The sequence below is a fragment of the Acartia tonsa genome, chromosome 1 (assembly GCF_053477335.1).
Source record: "Acartia tonsa isolate MP-2025a chromosome 1, ASM5347733v1, whole genome shotgun sequence".
In the NCBI taxonomy this organism is placed as follows: domain Eukaryota; kingdom Metazoa; phylum Arthropoda; class Copepoda; order Calanoida; family Acartiidae; genus Acartia; species Acartia tonsa.
Genome location: NC_137260.1, coordinates 27,150,799 through 27,171,497, shown reverse-complemented (window position 1 = coordinate 27,171,497; position 20,699 = coordinate 27,150,799). Strand labels below are relative to the sequence as shown.

Genomic DNA, 20,699 nt, shown 5'->3' with positions numbered 1-20,699 from the left:
TTTGTTTGAATTGCCTGTGTGATTTAACAAAGCCATGTCCCATATATAGTGCAAGTTTTATTCATATTTGAATATTTCACCATAAGGGTTTGCTTTCACACATTAGGGATATTCAAATATATGATTTTTTATGTAGTTTTTTAATTGTTTATTTTTGATCAAAGAAATTCGTTTTTTTTTAGGTCCAAGTTTGGTCCATACATTAGATACAACCCAAAACTGAAATTATTCAAATGAGATATGTAAGGTATATATAGCATAGTTTTTTATTCACAATTCAATATTTCACCATAAGCGTGTTTGCTTTTATTTGAGGGATAAATACCTATATGTGTTTGTTTTTTTAGAGATTTAGTTTGCATGTTCAAACCCGTTATTTGTAAGTAAAAGTCAGGTTTATTTATTTCTGGATTGATAGAAAGATATATTTTTCATAAGTTTAGCTGTGTTTGGAGGGCTGCTATAGTAAATTATTAGGACTGCCCCCCCCCCAAAAAAAAAAAAATTCAGCAAAAATTGCGAAATAATTTTTGGAATGAATTTAGTTGTTGGTTACAGCTGAGTATGAGTAGAGTTAATTTCTATTAGAAGGGCCAGATTCATGGGGTTTTTGTGTTCTTATCTTATTTATAGGTAGTTGATTGTTGGTGGTAAGTCCATCTAAGTCACAAGTGTGATTTTAACTTCCGTCATTTATTTCTTTGAAGTACATAAAATTCAAAACATCAATCAACTGAAGAAAATTTTTTTTTTTAATGGACCTGTTATCAAATAATTCATAATTAGCTCTCCGTACGCAGTTCTGTTTGTTAGTACGAAGAAACAGCTGGAATTACCATACATTTACATACCTGGCATTTAATGCTTTTCAAATACTTAGATAGATACACATGTTATCATTTTCAGAATTTTTGTATGTGAGCTCTAGATAGCATATTAAAAGCTTGGCCAAAATGTCCATGAAAGTTGACAAGGAAGCTTTCTACAGAAGAATCAAAAGATTATATTCTACGTGGAAGGTAAAATTTTTTACATTGCGAATCTGATATAATTTTGCTGTAATAAACTAGTTTATAAACGTAACAACTAAACGGCACCTATTTATTATTGTTTGATAGAAATTAACAAATCAAATCACAAAACACATACAAATACAAAATAGATAACTAGTTGAATAAGTTTTGAATGCTCATCTTCGTCTAGGTATATATTAAATGTGTCAAGCAAAGTATTCCTACCTAAATAGCTAGATTAAATGTAAACATAAATGTTATTTTTAATATAAAACTAAAGGTATTTAGATAGGTACTAATATTTTAAATATTTTTGTTTTCTTTAGGAAGGTGACGGTGAATGGGGTAAGGTTGACAGTGTTGTCTGTGCTGTTGGCGTTGATGAGGATGTTGTCTATGCCAAATCCACAGCCCTCCAGACATGGCTCTTGGGCTATGAACTCACTGACACTGTCATGGTATTTGCCCAGGTACAATTTTTTTGTTTGGTCACATGGATTCCATTAGAAATTTCTTTTTTCAGGGTTTTTATTACAAATAAAAAAAGAAAATATTACTTGGTGCTTCAAATAAAACTGAGATTCTATTTTACTTTACTATAATTCAGATTAAACAATTATACCCAGTGATAAAAAGAAAATAGTATGTAAACTGTAACTTTTGCTTTATTATAGGAATCCATATCATTTCTTGCTAGCAAAAAGAAAATTGAATTCTTGCGCCAGCTCGAAGGCGGATCAAACAAAGATATCCCTACTCTCAAGCTCTTAACCAGAGACAAAGATGACAAGGATAAGAAGAACTTTGCAAAGCTTATCGACACAATCAAGGGATCCAAGAATGGAAAGGCCATTGGCGTGTTTGCCAAAGATAAGTTTCCCGGACCTTTCATGGATTTATGGCGTGATGCCATCAGACCTGAAGGTAACGAATTGTGTTATTATAATTTAAATTCAAAAGTCGTTGATAATGTCAAACTAAGAATTAGTAAACAAAAGAGAATGATATCTAATTTTAAATGTTTTATTTTCAGTTTCGTTAACATGTAAGGTTTTTAAGTCTTACGAATTTTTTAATTACGAAAGCTGACTTACAGATGGACTTTTAGCTCAGTTACTCAGTATTTACTATTTTTTTCAGGTTTTGAATCAATTGACCTGACAAATAACTTTGGTTACTTGATGGCACCTAAGGAGGACTCGGAAATCAACACAATGAAGAAAGCTTCCCTCCTTAGCTCAGATATTTTTGACAAGTATTTGAAGGTTAGTTTAATCAATTTATTATTCAAAAGCTCCTACCTATAGTTTGATTTATTTTTATTTTAGAAGTGAATTTCTCTTTACTTGAATGAATTTATTTTAAACTTACCGATGTATTTTAACAAGAAACACAGTGTCTTAGGCCAATAAATTCATACATTTATAAAATAGTTTTATTCATTTAAAGCATGCGAAGCATAAAGTTAATTTTAATCAGACATTTTTGTTTTGTCATTCCATAAAACAACTCTCATTACTTCTAGGACCATATCGCTGATATTATTGATGGAGACAGGAAGAAAAGTCACAGCAGAGTTTCCAAAGATATTGAAGATCAAATTCAAAACAAAGACAACAAACTTTTATCAGGTATGAAATCAAATTCTGCTTCTTATATATTGCTTCAATGGATATATTATTAATTGGATCTTTCACCTGATTTTCATCAACTCTCATAAAGTGAAACTTTATTAGAAACTTTAATAGCGGACTGAAATAACGATTATCCCCTCCCCGCCTACTGGTTGAATGAACGAACCATTAAACGAGTTCCATGTTAGCAAGCTAAATTGACGACAATTTTTACCCTGTCATAATATCAGAGTTTATTTTATATCCAATGTTGCTTTTAAAAAAATCATTTTAATAAATAGATTTTATTTTATGTTCTGTTACTTCAAATAACGCATTAAGATTACATTTTATTAATAAAGAACTTTTTGTAGGTTATGACAAATCTAACATTGACATGTGCTATCCACCCATCATCCAGTCCGGCGGCAACTACAAGCTCAAATTCAGTGTTGTCTCGGACAAGGAGAACATCAACTTTGGCGCCATCATCTGCTCTTTCGGCATCAGATACAAGTCCTATTGTAGCAACCTGGTCCGTACTTTTCTAGTTGACCCAAGCCAAGAGGTACAAGATGTGTACTCTTATTTGGTCACACTTGAGGAGCTCATCCTCAGCAAGTTAAAAGAGGGAACTAAGCTTAGCGATGTCTACAACGCAGCCATGGATAACGTCAAGAAGGAAAAGCCCGAGCTTTCCGACAAAATCAACAAGAATTTTGGCTTCGCCATGGGTATTGAATTCCGCGAGCCTGCTCTTATTATTGGCCCTAACTGTGATCGTAAAGTTAAGGCAGGTATGGTATTCAATGTTAATGTTGGTGTTACAGGCATCTCTAACAAGGAAGCTAAGGACAGCAAAGGCAAGAATGTTGCTCTATTTATCGGTGACACTGTTGAAGTGAAAGCTGACGGTAATGCTAGCATCTTGACGCCAGCCAAGAAAAAGGTTAAGAAGATTTCATTTATCCTAAAAGATGTAGAATCAGAAGACGAGAAGGAAAACAAGGACAACAACGCGGAAATTGATCCTCACATGTTTGGTCGAGGCCGTAGGTCTGCTGTCTTGGATCAGAAGCTTAGGACAGATTCTACCATGGAAGCCAAGAGAAAGCAGCATCAGAGAGACTTGCTTGAAAAGATGAACGCCGCTGCCCTAAAACGGTTACAAGATGGTGATCAAGGCGAGAACAAGCAGAAGATCCGCAAAGCCCCCGTCAGCTACAAAACTCCCGGACTTTTGCCAAAGGAATCTGAGGTCAAAGAGCTAAAAATCTACGTTGACAAGAAATACGAAACGGTGATATTGCCAATTTTCGGAGTACCTGTTCCCTTTCATATTGCTACCATTAAGAATATATCCTCTAGTAAGGAGGGAGACTACACCTACCTTAGGATAAACTTTTTCCATCCCGGTGCGGGTATGGGAAGGGATGAACCCAGATATCCGAATCCAGAGGCCACTTTCCTCAAGGAAATCACCTACAAGAGTACCAATATCAAGGTAAGAATACGTTAATTTATCTAACAAACAATACGTTTTATGCATAATTAACTTATTCACAGGGTTGTATAGGGTCAAGCGGGGCATTAACCGGTAAGGGGCATTACCGGTAGTTTTTTACCCACCTTCAAAAAATGACATTTTTCTCCATGTTCTAATCGACTGACAGAAAAAAAAAACATAAAAACAAATTTGTTCCTTTTTAAATTGCCTACAAAAAAGTATAAAAGGAAATTTTTGTGAGATGAATTTTAAGGGTACTTTTTGAGTCTCAAAGTCGGACGAAAATTTTTTCTTTTCAAAATTTTTTTCACCGAGGTGTATAAAGATCGACCTACACAAAAATTGGTAAGACCTAGAACTAATCCGTAAATACCTTTTGAACTAAGAATTGCCCGCTCTTTCCAAATCCGTTGAGAGCTTAAATGTAGAGTTAATATTTTTTTCAAAAATGACCTAAGTTCGCGCGGGGTATTTTTCGGTAACGTCAAAAAAAAAATTCAAATTCGATTTTTAAGATCAATTTTCAGGTTTTCTTTGGTAAAATCTAAAATTCAATATGGGCTTTTTAAGAATTAGGCCAAATAGTGAATAGAACAGGGTTTTTTATATAAAAAAAATTAAAGAGGACTATCCACGAACAAGAGCACGTGATTCTAAGTACCTTCCAGCATTGATCCTGAGTATTTTCTTTCAGAATATAATAGGTCACTATTAATAATTAATATATTGACGAGAAAATTTATGTTTCACCACTTCAAGTTGAAGAAAAGTAAAAAAATATTTATGTTTGACTGGCCGTTTGGCCGTTTTTTTATCGATTTTTTTTAGGTTGAAAAGACGTTACCCACAATGCCCCACCGTGGGGCATTTATCGGTAATTTCTTTGAGTCCAATTATGACAAACTTCTAAAAGTCCTAGGATAACGTCCTATTAGGACCTGATAGTCGTTTCCGTAAGCTTTCTAATGGTCTTGGTCCCATTTAAAAATATCAATATTTACCCCATTTTTTTCTTCAAAAAACCAAAAAATTATCGTTAATGCCCCGCCTCACCCTATTCTGTACAAGATTTATTTTTTTCCCCGGCTACACAAATTTGTACTCCCCCCCCCCTAGATATACCACACTTTTCTGGGATCTTGCTGCGTCAAGTATCAACTGTTGGGAATATCAAAGGATGACTCCATGCAAAATTTGAGCCGGATCCGGCCAAAACCGGCCGTGAATTTTATGAAAAACCGGTTTTTTCCGGTTTTTAGTGGGTATCTGTAAATCGATTCAGCTGGAGCAAAACCGGTTGGAGGTACAAAGAATTTTACTTCACATGAAATTTAGCCAATGCAATTGCCTACAAAAATGTACTTAATCATCAACTTGATTGGACAACTCTTTCCCCTCCTAAATGTCCATTAAAACCTCGAAAACGGCAAAAATCGCCAAAAATCACGCCTTCGGCGTCAAATAACGGCTAAACGGTCAGCCGGAGGCGAATGAAACATAAATAAAGAAATGTCCGCCTCAAAAAGTTGTTCAACATCAAATAGATGCTTGAAGTCTCTAAAACGACTCCTTCCCCTCCTTTAAGGGGAAAAACTGAAAAAACGTGATTTTTAAAAGTATGCCCACTTCGGGGGTGTGGGGGGCACTGAACCCGTCACCCCAGGGTCACCAAATATAAAGTCTAGGCGGCCCACAATGCTGAATTTTCACCAAGTGAAAGTCTTGTGTCATTATCTCTTATGAGAAAAAAGTTATTAATTAATTAAAATTTCAAATTGTGATTTTTTGATGGATTTCTTTGATGAAATGACAGGCTGGTCAATTTTTAGGCCATTTTTTGCGGTTTTTGGGCTGTCACGCCCAAACGGTTTGAGATAATCTCACAGGACCTTTTGCCCAACCTAAGTCTGGTTATTTGTGAGGTCTAGGAAAAAAAATCAGACTTACGCAAAAGATTATAATTATAATCTTTACACAGAAAAATGGCACGAGGTGAGGGTTTGAGGGGCCAAAATGAGCCAACCAGCGATTTTAGACGGCGCGCAGCGACGTCGTGCTTCATCCAATCCGGAATTTTTTTTTTCTTAGACCTCACAAATAACCAGGCTTAGGTTGGGCAAAAGGTCCCATGAGATTATCTCAAACCGTTTGGGCGTGGCGGGCCGAAAACAGCAAAAAATGGCCTAAAAATTGACCAGCCTGTCATTTCATCAAAGAAATCCATCAAAAAATCACAATTTGAAATTTTAATTAATTAATAACTTTTTTCTCATAAGAGATAATGACACAAGACTTTCACTTGGTGAAAATTCAGCATTTTGGGCCGCCTAGACTTTATATTTGGTGACCCTGGGGTGACGGGTTCAGTGCCCCCCACACCCCCGAAGTGGGCATACTTTTAAAAATCACGTTTTTTCAGTTTTTCCCCTTAAAGGAGGGGAAGGAGTCGTTTTAGAGACTTCAAGCATCTATTTGATGTTGAACAACTTTTTGAGGCGGACATTTCTTTATTTATGTTTCATTCGCCTCCGGCTGACCGTTAAGCCGTTATTTGCCGCCGAAGGCGTGATTTTTGGCGATTTTTGCCGTTTTCGAGGTTTTAATGGACATTTAGGAGGGGAAAGAGTTGTCCAATCAAGTTGATGATGAAGTACATTTTTGTAGGCAATTGCATTGGCTAAATTTCATGTGAAGTAAAATTTTTTGTACCTCCAACCGGTTTTGCTCCAGCTGAATCGATTTACAGATACCCACTAAAAACTGGAAAAAACCGGTTTTTCATAAAATTCACGGCCGGTTTTGGCCGGATCCGGCTCAAATTTTGCATGGAGTCATCCTTTGATATTCCCAACAGTTGATACTTGACGCAGCAAGATCCCAGAAAAGTGTGGTATATCTACCCCCCCCCCCCCCCCAGTTTTTTATCACCAAGTAGGGGGGAAAACGGAAAAATATATAAAGAACTCTATATTTTATTTATTTTATCCCTCCTACCACACATTTTTTTTATTTTTTTTCACCAAGGAGGGGGGGGGGGATGGAAAAAATGTTTTTTCAGTTTTCTTAATTTTTTTCCCCTCCAACCACTTATTTTTTATTCCCCCCCCCCCCCTGAGCAGGGGATCCCATGTAGAATATACACCCCTGCTTATTCATGAGTAGGATATGGCTAATAAAAAAATACGGTTATGCCTGCAACTCAACTAGTTTACTTTTAACCTTTTAAAATTAAATAAAACTGTAATTTTGCACCTATTTATGTTTTTAGGAACCCGGAGAGCTCTCAGCACCCAGTACCAACCTGGACACAGCCTTCAAGCTGATCAAGGAAATACAGAAGATGTTCAAGACCAGGGAGGCAGAAGAGAAAGAGAAGGCTGACCTCGTTGAACAGGATCAGGTACAGTAGCAGAGCAGTATTCTAAAATTTGTGTTGTTATCCAAGTGCGCAAGAATAAGATTTATAGGCATAAACTGCATTGGTGCGGACAAACAAACACAGTTGCAATAAATCTTAATATGATGGTTGTTGTAATCATTTATGGATTACCTCATTATCATTTAAACATTACATTTACTTAAAGTACCACAAGTCACAGTTTCTACTCTTTGACAAATCGTTAATGCTGTAATCCGAAAATAATATTAAAAATTCTATTTTTATTTCCTTTGGTATGACGTTATCTTATTTAAATTATTTTCATTTCAGCTGATAATCTCGAGTAACAAGGGTAACCCAAGGTTGAAAGACCTGTACATCAGGCCAAATATTGTCCAGAAGAGGTTGTCTGGTATCCTGGAGGCACACACTAATGGTTTCAGGTAGAGATAATTAAGAATCTGTTTTGGTGGTTTTTATATACCCAGTACACATTTTAGTAACTAAGCGCAAACAAACATACCTAAACAGAAAAGGTTTTATATTCCTATTTTTAAAAATCCTTGAATAAGTGTGTAATTGTATATAGGTATACAAGTATCCGAGGAGACAAGGTTGATATTATGTATAATAATATCAAGCACGCTCTCTTCCAGCCTTGTGACGGAGAAATGATCATTCTTCTACACTTCAATCTCAAGAATCCCATCATGTTCGGTAAGCAAAACTCCTTGAATTTTTTAGCTTAAAAGCACAGACAAATATCATGCAGTTACAAAACTTTTCTCTTGAAAGAATATATCTTAAAACATTCTTTAACCAGAAATTAGATTCCTTTGATCGACCTTTAAGCAGATCTTACAAAAATCACTTTGTTTGCTCTACTTACATAGCAGAATCGCACTTGACACAAGATTCATTTTTTCCCCTGCTGCAAATTTTTTTTATTTTTTCCCCTCCTAGTTTTTTCCAGCAAGGAAGGGGATAAAATGGAAAAATATTTTCAGATTTCTTTTTATTCTATTCATGTTATGCCCCCTTCCACATATTTTTTATTTTTTTTTTTCATCAAAGAGGGGCAGGGGTGTATATTCTGCATGGGATCCCCGGCTAAGGGGGGGGGGGGGGGGAAATAAAAAATAAGTGGTTGGAGGGAAAAAAAATGTAAAAATTAAGAAAACTGAAAACATTTTTTCCATTTCCCCCCTCCTTGGAGAAAAAAACTAAAAAATGTGTGGTATGAGGGATAAAATAAATAGAATATAGAGTTCTTTAAATATTTTTTCATTTTCCCCCCTACTTGGAGAGAAAAAACTAGGGGGGGAAAAAAAATAAAAAAATTTGTAGCCGGGGAAAAAAAATAAATCTTATGCAGAATATACACCCCTGAAGAGGGGAGAAAAATAGAAAAAAATGCTTTCAGTCCTCTTAATTTTTATATCCCCCCCCCCCCCCAACCACACTTTTTTTTTATTTTTTACACCCCCCCCCCCTCAGCCGGATCAAATTTGCAGAATATTCACCCCTGACTTGACATCTAGTGAACTTCTTAAAAATAATGCACTACTTTTAAGAAACGTACCTACCATTTTTGTTTTTGAAATCACTGATGAAAAATTTCAGGCAAGAAAAAGCAGCAGGACGTTCAGTTCTATACTGAGGTTGGAGAAATTACCACTGACTTGGGCAAACATCAACACATGCACGACAGGTAAGAAACTTTTAAGGATTAGATTTTAGTATCATGTCTGGTGGTTGAAATAATACATTTTTGAAAACCATGTAGCTACATTGGTACCAACCCAAAGTTTTATATCTACTTAAGGAACTTTTAATGAATTTTGATTGGTTGGTTCCAAACAAGTAGTGGCAACTTTTCAACTAATGATTTATGTAGAGTAGGTTTTTTTTTGTTTGTAACAAAATAACACAATAGAAATTTAGAAATAAACATTTTCTCGAATTTCGTTACAGCTGCTAAGCTCTATTGAGCTCTTTTAATGATAGAAAATATTTTTTTTTGTCTAGGCTTGTTGATATTTATCATATAAAATTTTTTTTCCTAGGGACGACCTGGCCGCTGAGCAGGCCGAAAGAGAATTGAGACAGAAGCTGAAACAAGCCTTCAAAGGTTTCTGCGAGAAGGTGGAGTCGGTGACCAAGGGAGCTCTCGAGTTTGACTCTCCATTCAGAGAACTTGGGTATCAGGTTAGTGTTCATTGTGACCGGACCAGGGTTGGCAGACAAAAAACCCACCCCAAAACCCTCCCGGGTTTTTTGCCCTTTAACCCACCTTAAAAAACCCATGGGGTTTTGGGTTTTGTAGGTTTTATTAAAAAAAAGTAAAATTGTTTCAAAAATAAGTTTATTTTTCATTGTTTATATAAAAAAATATGTTTTTCATTGACCCCTGTATTTAACAAAGGAATAGACTGCTGCTATTACTACTTGTGCTTGATTTTGTCATTGGCATGGGCTAAGGAAGAGATATACCAGCAAGAAAACAATTTTAGGATCTAATATTTGCATTTTTTTCTGTTTTTCCTGTATATAGCAGCCAACTTTTCATCTTTCTTATGTCCTAGCCTATTTCTAAATATTAAGAGAATGGACCTAATTGTACTTTGTACTTTTTTAGTAACTATTAATAGGTTATTTTAGGTTAGGTTAGTTTAGGGGTAATGATTGCCCCGCAGGGGTAGAAATAAGAGAAAAGCTACTGTGAAAATACTATGAAACTCGCTGCGCCATAGAAAGAATCGTCTATTATATATTATATTTAATATATTATTCAAGCTTTTACAGTATAAAAACCCAAAATACCCCAAAAACCCCTAAAACCCGGCAGGGGTGTATATTCTGCACAAGATTTATTTTTTTTCCCCTGCTACAAAATTTTTTTTTTTTTCCCCCCTAGTTTTTTCTCACCAAGAAGGGGGGAATGTGGAAAAATATTTAAAGAACTCTTAATTTTATTTATTCCATCCCTCCTCCCACACATTTTTTTGGTTTTTTCACCAAGAAGGGGGGGGGGGGGGAAATGGAAAAAATGTTTTCAGTTTTCTTGATTTTTACATTTTTTTTCCCTCTATCCACTTATTTCTTATCCCCCCCCCCCCTGAGCAGGGGATCCCATGTAGAATATACACCCCTGAAACCCGGGTAAAACCCCTATTTTTCACGACCCCGGTGTATTTTTAAAAAACCCGGGTTTTGCACAGCCCTGGACCGGACTATAACCTACTTCCCTGAAAAATATTTGGATATGTTATCGGCTCTTAGATGTTGCATTATATTATATGTTGTTAAATATATCTATTATTAATTCCATTTGAACTGCTTCTGATATTCTTTTAAAAAATTAGACTTGCAGCGGCGTTCATCTTTTTTTAGGAGAAAGAAATTCTAATTGCCCGACACAGCATGTTTACTATCCTCCAAAACCTAAAGAAATTCCCAGACAATGAATGTATTGTTAATTATTCATCTATATTATGATATTCTTACATTCTCATGTTCTTTTTTTGATATTTTAATATATTTTGTTTTAGGGTGTGCCTCACAGAGAAACTGTGCTGCTGCAGCCCACCTCCAGCTCACTGGTCAACCTCACCTCCTGGCCTCCATTTGTCTGCACCCTGGAGGAGGTCGAGCTTGTCCACTTTGAGAGAGTTCAGCTAAGCTTGAAGAATTTTGACATGGTGTTCATCTTCAAAGATTACAACAGGAAGGTTGCTATGGTCACTTCAGTACCTATGACCATGTTGGATCATGTTAAGGTAATTCAAATCATCTTTCTAAGTCAAGAACGTCCAAAGTTGGGGGGGGGGGTGGGGTAAAACTCCATTACCATATCCTTCCCCTATTGAAATTGTATCAACCCAATCCCCCCCCCCCCCCCCCACAAAAAACCTGGACTTTCTTAATCCTAGCCAGGGTGGGGAAAAACCCAGGGTTTTTTTAAAAAGCCCAACCCAACCCATAAAAACCCTTAAAACCCTGGGTTTTTATGGTTTTTTTAGGGTTTTATTGGGTTTTTTCATTTAGGTGTCAAATACATTTGATATATTGATGAAATATCAATGTTTATGTTGTTGTAGGTAAAAGGTAAGCAAGATTTCACAATAAACAAGATAGATAATGAAGAAAGCTGGCATTCCGATCAATTATAAACCCTTATTAGCAATGGTGCACAAAATATTCTATTAAAGGGGAGGGGAGGTTAAAAGCTTCAAAACATGGAACTTACTCCTCTATTCTTAAGCTGTCAACACCCCCCCCCTCCCAGAAATTATTAAGGTCTTTTCCTTTTTACATCCACTTAATAAAAACCTCTGCACGCCACTGTAACTATTTCCTTTCATGAATTGTTGTTTTAGTTTAAAAAATCAATTATGATTTTGTAATTTACACAATTTATATATCATCAATTTAGTAGCAAAGCGTTTTCTGAAATTTAGTTTTGAGAGAAAGTAATTTCATAAACATTTGAACAATAAGTAGAGCATCATTTATATAATTACTTCATATTTTTTTATGCTTTTTAGGTAAAATTTGCTTTAAAATGTTATTAGATCCTAGTCTTTGAGTAAATAGAGGTTTAATTTTTAAATTTTAACGTGAAATTTCAATGTTTTTTCAAAAACCCAAAAAACCTAGGGTTTTTTTTCAATGGGTTTTTAAAAAAACCCTGGGTGGGTTTTTTTGGGTGGGTTTTTTGTATGCCCACCCTGATCCTAGCTAAGAAGGAACCTTAAACATAGTATTATCCTCACTTCTTCGAAAATCTAAAGGCTATGCTAATTAAACTAACTTTCCACAAATACCTCATTTTTATAAGATTATTATTTGACATTCATGCAATGTTTCGTGGGTGGATTACACCGCAAAGTATATATTGACATTGTAATTTCAATTTGTGCAGGAATGGTTGAACTCTTGTGACATCAAATATACAGAGGGTATCCAGTCCTTGAACTGGGGCAAGGTCATGAAGACCATCGTGGATGACCCGGAGGGATTCTTCGAGTCAGGCGGATGGAACTTCTTGGACCCGGAGTCTGATGGCGAGGACGGTGATGATGATTCCGAGGTAGATTTGAATTTTGCCATGTAGTATGGTACATTTTTAAAAAGATTCCTAATTATTCGAGATAAAATTAAAGTCGAAAAGGGTCATGAAAACAAAAATTATATAATTTTATTGTCTTGAGATATACAAAATAAATTGAATGTGAAAATTACGCAACTATACATAATTTTATTACTTCACACATGTCTTATGGAGGTTTTATGCTATTTTTCTGCAATCCCGATACTGAGCATAACTTCGATTTTATTGGTAAGCACGATATACTATTATTTTTAAGGAGGAAGATGAGAACTTTGAGTTGAGTGATGGCTCTGAGGGAAGTGATTATAGCGACTCTGATGAAGATTTCAGGTTATTCATTTTCTATTTGGCATATGATATCACAAAGATGAGAACTTTTGGAAGTTGTTGTACTAAAAATGGTACCTAAAGGTTTTAAAATAAAAAAATTATAGGATTGAATGATAGATTCCTGGTTTAATGACCACAAGGGGAAAAATAAAATAATAATACTTTAAAAACGGCACGATTTATACTTATTTCATCGAAAATTAATCAAAGCCATAATAGTGAAATATCTCTTTAATATAACTTTACCTAAAATGCAATTAAAACGGTTATCTTTCCATGTTTTTATTTTGTGCATAATATTTAATGTGTTCCTTGCATATTTAATGAAAAATTTATTTTTAGTGAGGACAGTAACATCTCAGATGAAGAGAATTATAGCGAGGAACTTGATTCTGATGAAAGCTCAGGTAAAACTTTTTGTTTGAGTCATAAATAAAATCATTAAGTTTCATAAATACGTTTTCTTATTTGTTATGTAAGTGTCTAAACTTTTAACTAATAAGATTGACCCACAGGATTGATTGGATCATCATTTGGGTTGTATTTGAATTTTTTAGTTGATGTAGAATCATTTGCTGCTGTAACTAAAATATTTTTCAAAAATAATCTGCTCAAATAGTATCTTGTATCATTCTACGAGAAATTGCTGCAATTATCTAATCACTAATTCCTCCAATATTATGTAGGCAAAGACTGGTCTGACCTGGAAGCCGAGGCCGCTGAGGATGACAGGAACAGATCTGACGAAGACGACGATGACTCCCGTAGGCGCAGGTAACAATATTCTATATATAACCAGAAAACCTCGCAGAGGGTCAGAAATATACATCTTTTAAAATCTAAATCTATGTAACATTAACTGTGTGCTATACTTCTTATATTTAACTAGAACTGAATCAAAGATATCTCACAGGAAAGGTGGCAGCAGCAGCAAGCACAAGTCTAGCAGCAGCAGCAAGGACAGGGATAGGCATGGCAGCAGCAGCAAGCACAGCAGTAGCAGCCACAAGAGTCCTAAGAAGAGCAGCCACAAGTCTAGCCACAGGTGACTTACTTTTGGAATTTCATTTCATGCATTTCTACTAGTGTAATAAATGAAGCTTTGAAAAGCTTATGGAAATATTTACTCCATAAAAGTTTTATAAAATGTATTTTGCACTTTTTTTTAAAAACAGTAGGTAGAATGTATGATATTTTCCAATCTATTTCAATTTTTTCCCACCACCTCACTATATTATAGAGGAAAAAATACGGAATATTTCTCACTTTAAATTTCTGTCCATCTTCCTTGGGGGAGGGAGAGGGGGTGGCAATTATGGAAAGTTTAAACCCCGGCAGAATGTGAAAAACTAATAATAATTTAGTACTTACTAAAATTTCCTTCAAATGTAGGACACCTGAGAAGAAGAGCAAGTCCCATGACCGGGACCGTGACCGCGGAGACCGCGACAAGAGGAGGCGTGATAGCTCGGGGTCCTCCAAGCATAAATCTCCCAAGAAGAGCAGAAGATAAGCTGATATACCTACACCTAGCCTTTCAAACATTCAGTGGAGTGGAGGCTGAATTATTTACGTGAATCAGTTTTAAAAGGGAACTAAAATACCCAAAATCTTGTTTTAATGTTAAAGTAAAAAATACTTGAAAATCGTCCGAATAAAAAATCTAATAAAAGAATGTATTCCATGAATATCTCATCATTTTATTAAAAAGAAAATATGTAAGAAAAGGGATTATTCGATAACAAAAACATAAAGGGGTTAGGACAATGACATATTATTGAAATTTCATCCCTTAGTTAAACAGCCACTAAGGACTTAGTTGATTAACGCCCATTGTCACATCCATTAAGATTCCTGATAAAAAAGGAAGAAAAATGAACGAAATAAAAAATAAGTAAAAAAGAAGGAACCTCTTTTTCTTTAAATAAAAATAGATTTGGGCAAAAACTGCAAGTGCGTTAACGTATCAAATTCTACCTAAATTACATAAAAGCACTCGATAGCATAATTTTTTATATGAATGATTTTAATAAATCACTTTTATTGATTACTATTACACAATTTTATTATACGTGAACAATGTAGGATCAATCATTGGATAGTCATTTATATTTCTCAATGACAAAATAAGCATTTTTATATTTGATGATATCTCATATGATGTTTAGTTGTTCAGTTAAAGCGATGCTAACTTTTAGATGAGTTAAACTGTAGTAAAATTCTTTCATGTTCCAGTGTTTAATTATAGGCAAGGACAAAGATATTTATGCCAACTAAAAACTAAATATTTAAAAAGTTCTCTTATTTTGTTTTTTCTTTTCAATGTCGTAATTCTCGACAATTGTTTTAAAATCTTTGTTCCTAATCCCTTAAAATATTCAGTATCATGTTAATACCTGGTTAATTTTACAATTCCTGGTTTTTCAAATTAAATTAAGTTAAAAAAATGCGCGAAAATAAATAAATCTGTATTGTATTTAATACGTTATATTATATGTAGCCCAAATATGAGACCTATAAAAGTTTTTTTTTTATTTACGAAACTTCAAATTATTCTAATTTCAGATGGATTGTGAATAGTGCATGTAAATGTAATGAAACCTGTTTAATAAGATATAAAAGTAGATTATAATGATAATGATAGGAAAATGTTGAACCCCAAGTTAAATGAGCTATCTGATCAATTGGGACAGGTACAAAGGGGTAGTTTCACGAAATGCATTTGAACTTTATTTAGTGAACAGCATATTTTTGCTAGTTAATTGGTTTAACTATATTTATATGGCTTATATTTGAAAGAATTTCAATTTTCTACCACGTAGTTTTTAAAATATCAAGACTTGAAAATCGTCTTTTTGTGATATATACAAATTAAAAAGACGATTTTCAAGTCTTGATATTTTAAAAACTACGTGGTAGAAAATTGTAATTCTTTCAAATATATGCCATATAAATTTAGTTTAAACAATTAACCAGGAAAAAATATGCTGTTCACTAAATTAAGTTCAAATGCCTTTCGTGAAACTACCCCTTTAATTTTTTTTTTTTACTATGTACATAAATATTTTAACGGGTAACAAAAATTTGTCGCATCGTATTGAAGTCAGTTTTTCGCGGATATCAAAATGTAATTTGATTTTACTTTCATGTCAATATTCGTAAGAATTTTCTGTAAAACGAGGCTTTTCATAATTTTTCATTGTGGCTGAGAACTGGTTCTAATCTATCGGATATTAATCTGTTTCGAATCTATACTGGAAAAGTATTTTGATTTAAGCACCTAAAAAGTAGTAGATATTATATATTTAAAATGATTCGCACTATTTTGGTAATTTTGAAACTAATATTTCCTGCCTGTTTTTCCTTTAACTTGTAATATTTTTTTTAAATAGCAATTTTACATAATATCCTCTCTAGAGTTTTATCTGAAACGGGCGATAAGAATAATGAAGTATAGAATATTTAGACGATTTTTTCTGTTTCAGAGCAATTTATTGGGCGGAGTAAGTGGGGCAACCGCGTTTGCCCATGCTCACTCTGTACAGCGAGTACCTGCCCTCAGGGGGGAGAAGACAGGGGATCCCCTCCTCGACGCGGAGTGGTACTGGGGGGATATTACAAGGTCAGTACCCTGAATTGATTCATTGCACAATCAGACATAATTCTCCATACAACTTCGATTTTCGTTTATGTTGGGTCGATTATTATCAAATTCTACTACTACGAGTAGATAAAAAAAAGATTTATACACATAAATTCATCGATGAAACGTTAAGCAATTTATATTTCGTACCAAAATTGGTACACTCTCTTACCAATAATGTGATCGGATTGTTCCTTCATTGTGTTACTATTATTATCCCAATTAAGGGATTGACCATTTAAACTTTCTATTTTTATTGTATCCTGTTTCAATTTATGTAACTTAGTCTTGATGGAACTGGATTAGAAAGTGTTATTATTAAAAAAAAAGTATTTACCTTATTTTGATTGTAACTATTTATTAGTATCATACATGTATGTAGAAATTTTGTTTTATTATAATCTAAATTTGGTAGGTATGTTAATATCCATTAAAAACTTTTAGAATTTCCCCTAATTTAATCACATTAGTAAATATGTCAGATTCAAAGGGGGTTACAGAAAGTTTGACAAGTCCAAGAATGATATACACAAACATAACATAATTAACAACTTCTGATGTAGGGAGGAGGTGAATGAGAAATTAAAAGATTGTCCCGACGGAACTTTTCTTGTTCGTGATGCATCTAGTCGAGGTGGAGAGTATACGCTTACACTTAAAAAGGTAATGATTGTGTTTAGTAATTTCGACTGTCCTCATACTAGTACTTGCTGATACTTAGGGCTTTTTTCATAATGTAAATAGGGGAGTTTGATTTGTTTAGTGAAGGCTTAAGATTATATTTTATGAGTTGAGGTATACTTTTTAAGATTTGTACTTGGACATTGTATAAGGTCTTAAAATTGGCGGATTAATCCGACCAGCTTTCTTGTTGCCATCCCAGATTAAAATAATAGTTGCCAAAAAAGTTTAAAATCAGCATGTTTTAAATGTGCGTACGTACTTTTTGTTAATTATTATAGAGTTACTACGCTTTCTTAATCGTACATAACAAATACAAAAATAATCATGTAAAGTTTGAAATTGATAGGATAAGTGCTCTCAGTTACAGACGGACGTAGGTACGTTATGTAAGAGTTTCGCTGTTAATAACATATAACTTTTCAGGGAGGCTCAAACAAACTGGTAAAAATAGGAAACTCTGGTGGAAAATATGGATTCTCAGACCCATTTCTTTTTAACAGTGTCGTAGAACTCGTGGAACATTATCAAGTAAGCTTTTTCAAATTTTGATATTTCCTTATTTTATAAATCTCTGAAATAACTTTCCTTTTGGTTATAATTTGTATCATTTTTCTTCAATATCACGGTATTACCAAAACCTTTTCACTGTTGGATTAACAGTTTTCCTGTTATAAAAAGCAATTCGTTAGTTTTTGAAGATTCAAAGGTCAACATTGTTTTTGATTTATTTAATGCATTTTCTATTCACTTTCTTATACCTAAGTACTTTATCTTATCTTAAATTAATATACACCCACTACTGCATTAGTTTTAAATTAGATTATATTTTATTTGTCTTTATAAAAACTTAATTACACTCATTTTATGGATAACATTTAATTACAGAATAACAGTCTTCGAGATTATAATAGAACTTTAGATACAAGACTTCTCTACCCTGTTTCCAGGTAAAAATGGTGTAACAAAAGTAAATTCCAGTTTGTGATTTGAGTTATTTTGTTAGTTTTCATTTTTTTTATTTTCGTTTTTTTTGTGTTGGTTGGGCAGGGGTGTATTGTATAGTCTGAACAAGATTTTTATTTTTCCCCTGCTACAAATTTTTTTTTATTCCCCCCCCCCCCCTCCCCCCCTAGTTTTGTTCACAAAGGAGGGGGGGGGGGGTAAATGTAAAAATGTAAAAATATTTAAAGGGCTATTTATTCATTTTATTCCTCCTACCGCACATTTTTTAAGGAGGGGGGGGGGGGGGGAGGAAAAAAATGTTTTAGTTCTTTTAATTTTTTTGTTAATGTTCTTATCTTTAAATAAATGGAATAGCCTTGCTAAGCTATTATTAGTCAAATATGGCACAAGAGCACCCAATGGATTTTTATTGCTTGAAGAGGTAAACTTACGTAAAAAAGGTCTTTCTTAAACAATGTTGTTTTTATGTTTCCTCTTTAGTCCTTGCTATATAATAATACATTATATACATTATAAATATATATTCAGGGGTGTATATTCTGCACGGGATACCCTGCTAAAGGGGGGGGGGGGGGATAAAAATAATGTGAATATTGGAAAAAATATAAAAATAAAGAGTAGGTACTGGAAACATTTTGTGGAGAAAAACTGGGGAGTGGGGGAAGTGAAATATTTAAAATTCAATATATTTCGTTCCTTTAATATGAGTATAACTGCAAAATCGAGCAGCAAATAGATTTTAAAATTCTCTAAAATGGAAAGCATTGACAATTCTCTATATTTAGATACAAGGAAGAAGTTGATGTTGGGGGCGTAACAACTATCGAACAAGTCATTACAAAGCTGAAAGAGATTAACCAGAAATATCAGGAAAACAAACACATCAAATTAATTTATAATTAAGACATGACTAATATAAAAGTAAAGTCGAAGCTAAAAATGGGTATAGGTTATACATGGATATATTGACAGGGTAATTTACCTCATTTACATCAGTATATCCACTTGGAGTTGAGGGGACTGGGTAAAGGGGGTGGATGGGGGTATCTTTAATTTAGCCAGCTGTGAGCATCACTTAATCATAGTACATGAAAATCTGAATTACTTTATAAAAGTACATTTTTCATAAAGCTAATCGTGGCAGATTATGGAATGGATTCAGCGACACCAACCAAAGCATGTGTGCGTATAGATTCTAGGATATTAAGTAATATTTTTAACCCAGTAAAATAAAATTTTTATTTTGATTGTTTAAATTAATCAGGACAAGTCGCGTCAGTATGATATGTGTTACGAGAGATATCAAAATGCCACTGGGGAGATGCAAAACAAACGCTTGGCCCTCGACTCTTTCAATGAGGCAATCAGGCTGTTTGAGGACCAGGTATTATTCATTCGCGTATAGTACAACAAAATTATTTGCTTTATTAGAGTAGTGTTAGATCTTTTGATATTGGTTAGGCTTTGGACAGGTGTGTATATTCTGCACATAATTAATTTTTTCCCTCTGCTGCAAAATAATCATATTCCCCTTCATTTTTACTCCAAAGAGAGAAAAAATGGAAAAGATCAATTAAGTAGCTATGTTATCTTATTAATGCTTTGCTGCCCATCTGGAGAAAAAAATGTCAGTCTCTCATTAATCATTGTGTTCCAGGTAAACCTTCAGAAGACCTTCCAGGACCAGGCCTTCCCCCACGAGAAGCCTCGTCTGGAAAAGAACCTGTCCATCTTGATGAGCAGACTGGCAAGGTTGCATCAACAGCAAGAACATCTGGCTCATGAACTTAAAGAGGTATAATATTGTTTTCATTATGTTTAATCAGTGATTAAATTGAGGATTTGCTGTATGATTGTAGAATATAAGAACCTTGCCCTGGTGATGGCTTTGTAAAATTGTTATGGCTAACAATGGATGGAAAGATACACCTTAAACATTGCTTCTACTAACCAGAATTTGCCCTATTGTAAAATATAAGACTAATTTTTGTTGCTTGCTATATTTTACTACCACGCTAATAATTGCGCATGTCGTTCTAGGTAAACCAACAAAACCGAAAGCTAGACCGGGACATGAACTCGCTGAAGCCAGAGATTATTAACCTGTACAAAGACAGAGAGAACCACCAGGCATGGCTGTTGGCAAATGGTATGAGGCAAGAGGACATTCAAGACATTTTTATCAAGTTTTCACAAGATCAGGTACGACAACCTTTTCAAAACAATTCTTTAGTGATTGGGCACTGATTTTTGAATATCTGTATTATTCAATTCTACGTCCCTATAGGTGGTTTTACCCTCCCCCAAAATAGTTAAAACCTTCCAGGGAACTAAGAGAATATACTCTGATTAAGAAATAGACAAAGTAAAGTTTACGCTAGTGAAATAGTTTACTATTTAAAGCTATCAATTTAGTACGTCAATTCGAAATATAATTTTGTGGGGAATAAAAAA

General features: G+C 34.2%; 2 protein-coding genes across 17 annotated transcripts in view; both read left to right on the top strand.

Moving 5' to 3' along the window:
• Positions 1 to 896: 896 nt before the first annotated feature.
• dre4 (SPT16 homolog, facilitates chromatin remodeling subunit dre4) lies at positions 897 to 15,521 on the top strand. 12 transcript variants are annotated; one of them, XR_013878509.1, is made up of 19 exons: positions 897 to 1,019; positions 1,340 to 1,483; positions 1,688 to 1,937; positions 2,154 to 2,278; positions 2,539 to 2,644; positions 3,001 to 4,130; positions 7,402 to 7,533; positions 7,843 to 7,955; positions 8,102 to 8,229; positions 9,136 to 9,223; positions 9,579 to 9,720; positions 11,064 to 11,291; positions 12,437 to 12,604; positions 12,882 to 12,955; positions 13,298 to 13,362; positions 13,642 to 13,729; positions 13,869 to 14,000; positions 14,348 to 14,631; positions 15,124 to 15,521. XR_013878509.1 is itself a non-coding variant. In XM_080156949.1 (18 exons), exons 1-18 carry the CDS (start codon positions 954 to 956, stop codon positions 14,466 to 14,468), a joined length of 3,300 nt encoding a protein of 1,099 aa, XP_080013075.1. In that variant the 5' UTR covers positions 897 to 953; the 3' UTR covers positions 14,469 to 15,521. The 12 variants fall into 12 exon arrangements, 2 of the variants coding, with proteins under 2 accessions (XP_080013075.1, XP_080013048.1); XR_013878510.1 differs by having other exon boundaries at positions 14,348 to 14,673; positions 15,338 to 15,521; XR_013878508.1 differs by having other exon boundaries at positions 14,348 to 14,673.
• Pi3K21B (phosphatidylinositol 3-kinase regulatory subunit alpha) overlaps positions 15,499 to 20,699 on the top strand; it is an 11,956-nt gene continuing 6,755 nt past the window's right edge. For all 5 annotated transcript variants that reach the window (XR_013878515.1, XR_013878511.1, XR_013878513.1 and 2 more), the window contains exons 1-9: positions 15,499 to 15,648; positions 16,441 to 16,577; positions 17,162 to 17,261; positions 17,706 to 17,810; positions 18,168 to 18,229; positions 19,031 to 19,117; positions 19,512 to 19,629; positions 19,903 to 20,040; positions 20,286 to 20,447. Coding sequence is in view for 1 of the 5 variants with exons in the window: in XM_080157005.1 (XP_080013131.1) it covers positions 15,604 to 15,648; positions 16,441 to 16,577; positions 17,162 to 17,261; positions 17,706 to 17,810; positions 18,168 to 18,229; positions 19,031 to 19,117; positions 19,512 to 19,629; positions 19,903 to 20,040; positions 20,286 to 20,447 (954 nt within the window). In the remaining 4 variants the exon portion in view is untranslated. The remainder of the gene's footprint in view (positions 15,649 to 16,440; positions 16,578 to 17,161; positions 17,262 to 17,705; positions 17,811 to 18,167; positions 18,230 to 19,030; positions 19,118 to 19,511; positions 19,630 to 19,902; positions 20,041 to 20,285; positions 20,448 to 20,699) is intronic.

Excerpts from the sequence above, each read along its gene's own strand:
- dre4 (XM_080156922.1), top strand. The coding sequence starts at position 954 with ATGTCCATGAAAGTTGACAAGGAAGCTTTCTACAGAAGAATCAAAAGA. Across the intron at positions 7,534-7,842 it reads ACCTCGTTGAACAGGATCAG|CTGATAATCTCGAGTAACAA; the intron begins GTACAGTAGCAG and ends TTTTCATTTCAG. Across the intron at positions 8,230-9,135 it reads CAAGAATCCCATCATGTTCG|GCAAGAAAAAGCAGCAGGAC; the intron begins GTAAGCAAAACT and ends GAAAAATTTCAG.